The sequence below is a fragment of the Typopeltis vanoorti genome, chromosome 16, assembly GCF_054136105.1.
Source record: "Typopeltis vanoorti isolate ZY-2024b chromosome 16, IOZ_Tvanoo_1.0, whole genome shotgun sequence".
Taxonomy (NCBI): Eukaryota; Metazoa; Arthropoda; class Arachnida; order Uropygi; family Thelyphonidae; genus Typopeltis; species Typopeltis vanoorti.
Genome location: NC_143564.1, coordinates 52412623 through 52425087, shown reverse-complemented (window position 1 = coordinate 52425087; position 12465 = coordinate 52412623). Strand labels below are relative to the sequence as shown.

The 12465-nt window shown below is 33.3% G+C and overlaps 1 protein-coding gene across 1 annotated transcript in view; it reads left to right on the top strand.

The window, feature by feature from the left end:
- LOC150098017 (uncharacterized) overlaps positions 1–8643 on the top strand; it is a 31780-nt gene extending 23137 nt beyond the window's left edge. Inside the window, exons 3-4 of the mRNA XM_090405936.1 lie at positions 5581–5670; positions 8324–8643. Of these exons, the coding sequence (XP_090262062.1) occupies positions 5581–5670; positions 8324–8437 (204 nt within the window). The 3' untranslated portion in view covers positions 8438–8643. The remainder of the gene's footprint in view (positions 1–5580; positions 5671–8323) is intronic.
- The last annotated feature ends 3822 nt before the right edge of the window (positions 8644–12465 follow it).

Genomic DNA, 12465 nt, shown 5'->3' with positions numbered 1-12465 from the left:
TGCGCACATCAATCTCCCACTGAACGTGTTTACAACAAACATACATTGCCTCAAGCTACAAACTGTCATTCACAATGTGCGTGAAATATATATATATATATATATATATATATATATATATATATATATATATATATATATATATATATATATATATATATATATATATATATATATATATATATATAAACTACATTCAACTACAATTTAATTATAGTTCTCGAATCGAGTGGAACCACTATTGGCGTGAATGACAACAACATCGAGGAATGTTTTCAACCAATTTCTGATTGGTTGAAATTACTGAGGAATATCTTTCTTTCCTAGCTCAAAACTACCCCCAGCCCGACACCGCCTGAAACATGCAAGGGTCACTACCGAAATACTTCCACAGCGTTCGAAGCACGACGTGTAAAATGTCCAAATAGTCATCGGACGCCGTGGTTTTGGGGCCCTCCCCATTTGTTTTTCCATCTTGATAGTCGGAATGATGAAGTGTATGTCGGAACAGTTCCACAGGTAAGACCACTCACAGAAAGACCACTGACGACCATTCAAAACCACTGATGTGACACGAGACTATGATCCCACGATGGAAGCTTGTCTGTTCAGAAGAACGTGATATCTTGACACGTTTCATGAATATTTACATGTGGAATATATACGAACTTTGCATGGGACATAGGGTGGCCAAATACTTTTGCAACATAGTAAATATTTAAAATCATACATACATGTATATATATACATATATATATATGTATGATATATATATATATATATATATATATATATATATATATATCTATATATATATATATATATATATATATATATATATATATATATATATATATATATATATCATACATATATATATATGTATATATACATATATATATATATATATATATATGATGTAGAAAGTATTTTTACCTTGGGTATAATTATGTTAAAGATACCAAGCAATTTTAAGCTTGGTTTTACTCCATATTTCCCAAGTAAGCACACAGACAAAAATGTCAAGTTTACGCCTGCACGTGATGCAAGACAAGCTGATCCTACAGGTAGTGCAAGACCAGGTTATGGTTTTTACCAGGTATGGTAAGAACCATAAGGTTAGAATACGGTTCTAACCATAACCATAAGGTTCTAACCAAGTTACTATAAGGTTAGAACACCTTATGGTAACTTGGTTTGGTAAAATACTTACAAGCTCTGTAAGTATTTATGGAGTAAAACCAAGTTTAAAATGGTTTGGTATCTTTAACATATATGTATGATATATATATATATATGTATATATATATATATATATATATATATATATATATATATATATATATATATATATAGATATATATATATATATGTGTATATATATATATATATATATATATATATAGATATATATATATATATATATATATGTATATATATATATATATATATATAGATATATATATATATACATGTGTATATATATATATATATATATATATATATATATATATATATATATATATATATATATATACAGGGTGTTCGGGATAAATTTGACAGTTTCGTAAGGAAAAAGAAAATCTTCTTTGTATCTATTAAATTTAATGAATTGACAAAAAAACATTACAGGCAGAGTTAATTACAATACTATCAACAAGATTTACTCAAAATAACCACCATTAGCATCGATCACAGCTTCAATTCTGCTTCGGAACCTCGAACAAGCTGATGCTACAGTCTCCCTGGGAAGGGCCGCAAAAACTGTTTTAATTTTATCCATTAACTGGGCTTTTGTATTACTGGAAGTGCGATTGGTGTCTTTTTCAACTGCGCCCCATACAAAATAATCCATGGGGTTAAGGTCTGGGGAGTTTGGAGGCCAAACATTTGGACTGGTGAAGTCGTAGAAATTTTCAGACAACCATTTTTGACTTTTCCCAGAGGTGTGGCAAGGGGCCGAATCCTGCTGCCATACATACGGCCTACCATTGGCTACCCTTGTTATCCAGGGCTTGACTACAGTTAGCAACTCCACGAACAAAGCCCGAATTCCAATGCCAGGGTTCTTCAACACCTGTTCCTGCAGATTTGCGAGGAATTCTGCTGTACGAACGCAATCAGATCGTCTGCTAGGGATCTTTCTTCTTGCTACATCCTCGTAGTCACCATTGCAAGTCTCTAGTTCATGCCTGATTGTTTTTACTGTATTCAGGGAGCATTGGGCAGCAGTCGTAATATCCTTATTTTGATGGCGGGCACGAATCATCATGATACAAGTTATTCTCTTCCATGATTCAGGTGGGTTCCAGCTATCCATCCTTTCTGACATCTTGTATATGAATGAAGAAGGGTCCAAACTTTTAAATGAAGAGAAGTGTGTGTTAATACATGTAACTTACGGAAAAATATAATTAATTATAAATATGTCAAATTTATCCCGAACACCCTGTATATATATGTGGGTTACCCGCATGTAGTGCAAGTCTTAGGCAACTAGTGGTAAAGGTGAAATAAACTCGGAAAAAATTCTTAATATTTACCCTTAATGCAAAACACATCTCCTTGAGGAGATGTATGATGCTATGTATTAAAGGCAAGGGCCAATACCCAGACCCGTTTCGAATTTTAATGAGGTCTTACCAGTGTGAGCCAGCCTTAAAAATACCAAGGTTTTAGTAATACAGCAAACTTGACTTTCTTGTCTGTTTGCTTACTTGGGGAATGAATTAAAACCAGGTTAATATTTAAGCTTGGTATCTTTAACGTATATTTTACCCAAGGTAAAAAACTTTCTACATCTATCTCTCATCCTGATATTTTTATTTAATAATATCAAAGCACCTTATGATAACTTGTTTTGGTAAATTATTTATATGCTCTGTATTACTAAAACCTTGGTATTTCTAAGCCCGGCTCCCACTAATGAGACCTAAATAAAGGTCGAAACCGGTCTGGGTAGTGGCCCCTTGCCTTTAACACACATAGCATCATACATCTCCTCAAGGAAATGAGTAAGGATAAATATTAAGAATAGTGATCAGCACTTATTCCACCTTTACCACGAGTTTCCTAAGACTTGCACTACGTGCGGGTCACCCGGACTTGCGCTACTTGCAGGCGCAAACTTGACTTATTGGTCTGTTTGTTTACTTGGGAAATGGATTAAAACCAGGTTTATATTTAAAATAGCTTGGTATCTTTAACATATATATATATATATATATATATAATATAGTGCGGAAATCCTGCTGTGGAGACCAAACATAGAACGCTTACAAATCACTTCAGGCTTCCAATAAACGAGACGGTGGTCTCGCACCTGGCGATGAATTCAATCTCTCAACTAGCAATCGCAAACATCTATGACCGCAATGGGAATCCAACTGCAGCCGCTTGGATAGCGGATTCGCTAAACAGTCGATCGGCAATTGGTTAGTCGCTATAATCCCCATTTCCTCATACAATCTCAAAAAACTCAACAGCTATTCATATCTCGGTGAGTAAGTATCGATGGCCTTTCAGGGGGTTTTCCTGCTGTGGTAGTGCTATCATCTTTCCATCTATGAAGGGCATAAACAACGGGGTGGATTTCGGTATACTGAGATTGATTTCAATGTCATGGACAGAAAGACCACTGATATTCCACTCGACTACCATCACGCGTTGGAAGTCTATCAGGTCTGCTGAACGTGGCAACCTGACATCGAGTAGAGTGCAAAACATGCAGCACACCTTTTATTATCAAATGATTTACGCTGACACACTCTGAATATATCTGCATGAGGTAGGATCCGAAATTTTCATGACACATTAGATGTTCAGATACTTTCTCAGCATAGTGTATATTTTACCACTGTATTAGATTTTTTTTCCCGAATTGATACGAGGAGTCTGGAAGGTTCTGATAAACACCTAGAACAAAAATCATATCAAAGCAACTGACATAACTACAAGAAAGAATATACCAGGAAAAAAGATATCAGTTCCGTTCATAACTGTGCTACTAGTACGTTCGTTCTTGTAGTTATATCAGTTGCTCTAATTTCATTTTGATCTAGGCGTTTGCCAGAACTTTTCAGGCGCCCTTCCCTCGTACTTTAGCGTCTTTTGCTGTGGAATTATCACAAGCACTTCAAAAAAAGTTTAGGAATTTGACGATTTCCAATGAAAGAATACGAAGAGCTGATCTGGTATCCGCGATAAACCTACAATCCTGCAGTCATGGATGGGAAGTCACTTAGACACGTTTCAATTTGTGCCCGATCATTTGTATTGCTCCGGTTGTTCGTATTTACAGTCTATATAGTCAATAATATATGTTTTGTCAAATGGTATTTTGTGATATCTGAAAATCAAGTGGGATTCATAGCATTCATGAAGTTTTGTATAAAAATCGGCAAAAATGCAGTTACAACACATGAAATAATGAAATGCAATTACATTTTCGGACAACCCTTCTAGGAAGTTACGGTTTAGTATCATTATCATACCAAGGAAACTAATGTCGTGTGTGAGTTGAGCAACTTTGTCTGTTTTTGCAGAAATGGAGGTCCAAACTTTCAAGACAAGGATTTTTTCACCTTAATAGAGGGCAGTTAGCTCAAACTGGTGAGGCTGTAAATCGTTTAAGATTTTTTGATGGTTTCGCGAAGAAAGAAAGGAAGCTAAATGCGCAGCTAAATTAAGCGACGGTGATAGTTATCTTACACGTTAGACCTTTCAGAACATCATTGTATCTGTCGAAGCTCTCGGCTACTTGCCTTTGGAAATCGGAAAATTCTTGCGTGTTTCCCTACTCCAGTGATCGTCGCTAAATATATATTACGGAAGTATACTACTGATGTTGCCCAGCTGATAAAAATCGATGCAGAGCCATTTCGAAACCATGATGACATTTATTCTTGGGATAAAAACACCAAGGAGAGCTATGTAAAAATAATAAGAATAGCAGAACATAGAATATCATGATTTAATGTTTCCATGTCATTATATGTATCTCATATGCTTTGAAGATAAAATGTGATAAAATGAAGATTATTGAAACTTCATTTTGTTACATGTGCTTGATTAATGTGATCTTCATACTTTCATACTTAAAGATGCTCTTGCTGCTTGAACGAAAATTTTATTGAATTAAAATTTTCATGTGAGTTAATCTGTTATAATTTCTGTATGGAAATCAATGCTTTTCATCAACGGTATGAACGAAGGAACAAGTGTCTTCATCAAGTTCTAGTTTTTAAGCGACAAAATATTTCGATTTTGTAAGAAAGGCATAACGTCTTGGTTTTTACTCCTATAATCTCTATAGATTATGACCAACTATCTCATTTCGTCTTTTCCCTTTCTTTTTTTTTTCTTATGTGAAATTCAGGCTTGGGGGATAATCAAAGGTTCTTAAAGAAATTCCAACTTTCAACACAACGTGCCAATGCACATCAGAAAGGAAATTTCTACTCTAAATTAAATCTATTATTAAGTAATTTGCTCCAGAACATTCTATCTTCTGTTCATTGCAAAGATATGAAATGTGCAAGGTTGGGAATAGAAAAATCTGCTTGCTTGTTTATGTTTCAGATCATGGTGTTCTTGGCAACATGTCAAGATGACAAACCGACTTTTTCTGGATGGGGATTCTTCAACGTGGACCTGGCACTCATGACTTCGGTAAGCATTTTTATAGATTCTATAATATTTTAAGAGATATAGTAACATCAATTTTGTATTTAATTTTGGGTTTTGGGTTTTGATATTAAGTTATATCTTTTAGTGTTCGAGCAATAATTTCATCCCAATATATGAAATTTTAGACATGCGTAATATGATGAGTTACCTAAAGTCGAGTTGGCTGCTGATTTGAGAAACAGAAGCAAGAAATGCATCTAGATATATGCGCCATATTGGCCACACCAACAAACAAATCCGGCTTTTCTTTTCAAGGCATTCATGGTCGATTTTAAACAAACACACCTCTGTCACATATTTTAGAAATTTAACTCACATGTAGAAATTGTTTTCCAATTCTATTGCTTTCAATAGAATTGGAAAACAATTTTTAGTAATGTAATTAATTAATAGTAATACGCTAAGTGCTTAGAGGCTATAGTATTTAAATAAATGTAATAACATAGTATGATACTGAACAAACAAATGAAATAGGATCGAAAAAATCAGGATAAAAGTGTAATCTCATTTAACATGCCAGAAATAGTAGAAAGTGCTGATGATCAAGGAATGTTTGCAAATGTGGACATCTGCATAATGTATATGAAAATAAGTACAGATTTTTAATACAGTAGTGTCTTTATATGAAACAACGAGCCATACACGTATTTTGATATTCTAATCCAAATAAATGTATCTATTAATTTCTGGTGATTTTGTTCCTATATTTGTAAAGTAGTATTCATGTTATAATTGAAGATATAAGGATCGTTGATACTGCATTGAACAAGTTGAAGAAGCAAATAATAGTTGTCTCAAAGACAGTTAAACATTTGATAAACATGCTTATTCTTTCACATATTTTTTTATTTTAATTCGGCGTTAGATATAACATTCTCACATAGAGGGAAAAGGTGTAACATAGAGAGAAAAAGTGTAAGTAATAAAAACAATAGAAGAAATACAAAGAAAGAAATCATTATCTAAACAAAAACTGGTTCTTCTTGAAATTCTTACAAACAGAAACTGGTTCTTTCCTAAACTAATACCATCAGACTTCAATGGTTGATAAAATGTTAGCTTCCTCGACTGGTGAAAGGATCTCAATGATATCTGCATTCATTTAACAATTTACTAGTGTATTTATTAAAATTACTGTTTTATTTTAAACTCCAATTATTTGTAACGGAGATGAATAACCTGCCATTCAAAACTTTTTTGACAGATCGTAAGTAACATTGACCTATAAATCTGTTTGTGTGTTTCCTCGGCTAACTCAATTTTTCCATAAAGGTAAAGGAAACGTTTCTTGTCCCAAAGGCTAGATGTTGATTTAATGAGTGCTTCAAGGAGATTGCACCACCGATCAAAGGCATATCACTAGCAGGAAATATTATCTATGAAGAAATCTGAGGAAAATTGGCCATATTTGATGACATTTTAAAGTGATGTTAAGGTAGACAAATTTTCGGAAATATTGACTTTTTTTACCAGGGAAGATCTCGCACGATATTTCTTGGAAACCGAAAGCATTTTTATGAAAAAGAGTTTAGTTGTCTTTTTTTAATTTTTATTTTTTTGGTTAGAACTTGAGCATCACATCAAAACAATCTGTCATTTTAGAAATCTGGAAGCAGTTAAAATAATTAAAAATTATTTAAATAAAGATTTAAAAATATAGCAGAAAAGTTTTGTTTTCTCTAACTACTGATGTTATTATAAAAACTGAAAGTAACTTTGGCGTAAATTTTGAAAACATCAGGTTTTCGTACATAAGAAAATAATTTTGTTTTCACACTACAGTTTTAGACTGAAATAGGTGAAATGTTTGAGAGCTAAGTGCTTTGGAGCTTAAGTATTTACATCAATATATAAAAAAAACATGATATTGCAGATAAACGGGTTTAAGAGGATCAAAACGTCGAATGCTGCAAAAAATATATTCGATAGACAATGTGGGGGCTGAAAAGTTCTGTGCACACCTAGAATTAAAATATTATTAAAGCAAAAAGACAAACAAAGATTAACAACAGCAGAAATGAAGTTTATGAGAAAAACTGCAAAGTATACCCTATTCACAAAAGAAACGAAGAAATTATGAATGAATTAAACCAAGAACCAGTAATAGAAAAAATTAAAAAATATAAACATAAATGGATGGACCATGTTCAAAGAATGAAAACAGAAAGATTACCAAAACAAGCCTTAAAGTACAAACCAAAAAAATAAAAGAAAACCAGGACGTCCTCTTAAACCATTCAACGATGACTTCTACGGCCGGAACAGGCCATACTAGGCCTAAATTCTTGATATGCATGATGATGATGATTATTAAAGCAACTGATATAACCACAAGAAAAACATATCTTAAAACCCTTTAACCCCATGATTCATCACATTATAATAATTTGTTTTGCGTTAAGGAAATATAAGAAGAGTTGTTTTAATATCATTTTTGTTTTAGATGTTTAGCAGAACTTTTCAACCTTGCCCCCTTGTAATGGCAGCATCCGATGCAATTGTAGTGGACAAGAGATTATCTCTAAGAAAATACTGTGCTATATTCTTTTAATGAAGCAATGCCGCTGTCATCATAGTTATAATTTTTGTAAGCAATATTTCCTCTCATTAATTGATTGTGTTTGTATTTTTGCAGATTTTGGGGACAGTCATTACCTACACGATCATTCTAGTCCAGTCATTGAATGATGCGAAAGAGGCCACAGTTACAGTCACATTTGGCAATATGACGAACTGCGCCTATAACTAATCGTTACATAACTTCTGAAGTATTTGTAAGCTACGTTTACTCTTATAATTCGAAACACACTGGAAGTGCTGTTTTTGTAAAAAGGAAAAATTCAAAGCGTAAATAGGTTCAAAAGAATTCTGAAGTATTTTTACTACATTTTGTTTTCCCTTATTTTTGATTTGTCTTTAAGTGCATTTTATTCGTTAATAAAAATATCCAAATTCTATTGCTTTGTTATTTTAACAGACACAAAACAGTTTCTTTGACTAACTGAAACTGATGATATATAAAAATATTCATTTACCGTTCAGCATATTTTAGAGGATCGCGGCGTTCATCTCTAATGGCTTCTTGCATTTGCAAAGTTCTGTTAATTGAGACTTTTCGACGTATTGTTAGGCATGGTTTGCCTGCGGAAAATATTCAGCGTAAACATTCCTGTTATAATAATTATTATTATTATTGAATTTCTCAGTATTTGGGCAGCAATAGCAAAAAAACGAAATCACCAATTATCGCCATCATGACATTCTCTCTCTCTCTGTCTGTTTTTCCCTTTCAGTCGTTTCAAACCATAGGTGACTTTGTAGGCATTGCCAACAGAATATTCCTTTTCAGATTTTTTACAGGCTCTGAACTGGCATATGGCTGGGAGGTATTCATGACTGCAATTCATGTGTGTTCACGAGGCTGGTTTGCCTGTTCTGGGGGAAGAAAAACTAATGTTTCCGAGTGAACAAAACCCCCTACCTCCGTAAGAGACTGATTAACTCTCTTTTCGTCGAAAGAGACCAGATAAAGGTTCCTCACGTCACCGACGAGAATCGAACCCAGGTCTTTCCGACCAAAGGGCTTCATTCATACTGACTAAACTACGGAAGCTCTTTCATGGCATTAAACGCATAAAATTAATTGAATACGAAGTTGGTATTATATTTATATTTGTGATGTTTTAGCACCGCTAAAACAGATACGAAGTATTAGCTACTGCGGTCAGCAGTGATTGTGATTACTTCTTAGTCAAGCACAAAAATCTTTTTACCAAATTCGTTTTGTTTTATTTATATGCGTACATCAAACAGAAGCAAACAAATACTATACACAATTTCATTTATAAACGTATAATAAACGAATAAGAACGAACACTGTTAATTTGAACATTGACTTAAATATTTTAAGTCAATGTTAACTGAACATTGACTTAAAATATTTACAATTTCAGATAACATTGACTTAAAACATTTACAATTACAGAATTCCTTATTACAGTTACATGAATTCAAGATTGCTATAAAGTTTGATAGAAGAAAGATAGTAAATAACTCAAAAATAAATAAACTATGTATCTTATTCCTATCTTATTCACTATCTTTCTGTTTTGCCGTCGATTTGCCTGTTCATCTCTAACTAATAAACTCGATATTGCTTGAAAAAAAAACAATAACCGAAAGCTCACTCTTGAACTATTTTTGCTTATATTTTTGTTTCGTTTCTTGTTTTGTACATTTAAAAGGAATCATCATTCGTAATTCTACAAGTGTTAATTTTTGTTGCCAATATTTTGACACCCTGAGAAAGATCCTTTCGTTCACACAAAACATCGCTGTAATTATCATTTAATTAAATAAATGGTCATTCAATGTTTATTTTAAAAGGTTTCTTACGCGGGTAGCAAAACAGTTATACGGGTTTAACACTAAAGAATTTTGTGGGGGTTGTGTAGAATTACGTTCGAAGTAACTAAAAGCAGTAATACCAGTATATTACGTACTACGCTGTTCAATAAAATGCGTATTTTATTGAGCTAGTATGTCTTATTCTTACACTCTAAAAACCCTATTATAGATTAGATAATAACGTACAAATCAGACTGGCTAACTCACCGTTCATGTTCAAGTCGTTATAAAGGTTATTTGTGTTCTCTTTCCAAACGAACAAAAATGTCGCTATCTCCTTGACGTGCCTAGAAGGAATGTACGCATTACTCTTAGTGATTTAATGCCACTAGTGAGAAAAAAGTGAACACAAACACATACACAGCCACGTTTTCGGAATGTCAGTGATTCCAGATATTTTAGAAATGTAACAGAAAGGAATTTCTTAATGAATTACGCAACAAAAAGAAGAAATAAAATGATATTTGCCTTTTTGAAAGATGAATTCACCAGTGGTCTGGCACTGGCATTATTGAGATCCGGTACTAACCAAAAGCACCTGGTTTTCTAACTCATGGTTTCCTGCATCGGAAATGCTATTCCCTTCTGTGATAATATCAGATTTCCGAAAATAACTGCGCAACCCATTACAAGTAGGATTTTGATGTTTGTCTCTGTATTCGTTTAGGTGGAGAATAATAATATTATATATCTGGAATTTCAAATCAGTATAATTTTTATTAGGAAAAGAAGCACTTCACAACATTAAAAATTTTCACCAATTCCCCTCCTTCAGTAAAGGATTTCTTTTGTATTTATGCTTTTGCCAGTCCGGTTATCCGAATAATTAGCATACTCGCTCTGCAATCAACAAGCCTGTTCGAATACCTCTTTTGACTATGGATTTTTAGCGAATGTATTTAGCGATGATAGACTCTGTTTATTGGATCTGAAGTGGCTTGAAAAAGTTCTGAGTTTGCTTTATTGAGTAATGTCTCCGTAATATCTATTCTTGTCTTAGCCACGATACCAATAATAAGATCCATGGACTAACATATTTTCTTGAATGGGATGTAGCTGTATGTTTTATTTGAGTGCGTCATTGAGTGCAAACTTGACTATAGATTTCGCATAATAATTACTGGCAGGAAAAAGTTTCTCATTTCTTATTCATTTCGATTCTTAATTTTTATTCTAATTACGTATTTTCTGTAAATTATTTCTGTAAAGATAATAAGCAAACACAAAATAATTTCTTAATATAAACCATAATAAGTCCGATCCGTAAATTTCTCTGCTGCAAAACCTTCATTCCACTCTTCTTCCAAGAAATTTGCTGGAAGAAGCAGAAAACCGAGTAATCTGGAAAATCATGGAGGAGATCTTCGTCCAGCAGTGGACAGAACCAGAAGGTTGAAGAAGAAGAAGAAGATAACACCATATATGCCCAGACCAAACACACCAACAAAACCAATGACCCGGTCACCAACCCTGGTACACTAATACGAGTTGTGTGGAATTGTTTGGTATTACAGCCCAAGCAAGTAATGCTACTGGTCCATTGCATAATATGTGTACATTGAGTGTTACCTTCCCGGAGGTTTTCTTGTATATCGAAATCAAAAAGTCAAGGTTTATATGAGGGAGGGATTTTCCACTTCACCTCTGTGTGAAAACGATTAACTCCACTTCATGTAAAAAGGTTAAAAATATTCATGCATCCTAAACTATATCCTCATCCAGTCATTTCCAGTCGAAGGGAATCCTACACAATATCTTAAGGAAGGTCATTAAGAGTATTGGTGAAATTTATTACTTTATTACGTATAACATTATTATGTAAAATCGTAGAAGTATTATGTAGAACTTTATTACATAAAATCTACGCATACTGTAAACATGGCATAGCATACGAAATATACTTAAACGGATGTATTCAGTTCCGAAAGAAACCAAATTAAGAATTTTGTTTTTTATTATTTTTTTATCTTGTCATTTCGTTTATTGTATCCAAAGATGTGATATTAAGTTCAAGGTAGAGGATAATTGTTCTTTTGTCTCTTTGTAACCTTTGTGCTCGTGGTGATTAATATATTAAAAGGCAAGTCGAAATAATTTACTGGACGAATGGATGTCTTCGCAGGTAATATTGAATCGATATTAATGAATATGCCTTCTTCTTAGAAACAACAAAAATAACTGCAAAAATTGCGCACCTCCTGAAGCTCAATGCGAGTTAGGAATCGATCAGAAGATCAACAGAGAAAGCCGAAACGAGGTTTTATCTTTATTTTTCTGTAACTTCTTCGAACGAGTCGGTTTTACAGAAAAGTCAGTTAGCTTCTTCTTCTTATTATTCTTTTTCTTCAGGAATAAATATGGATTCCGCAT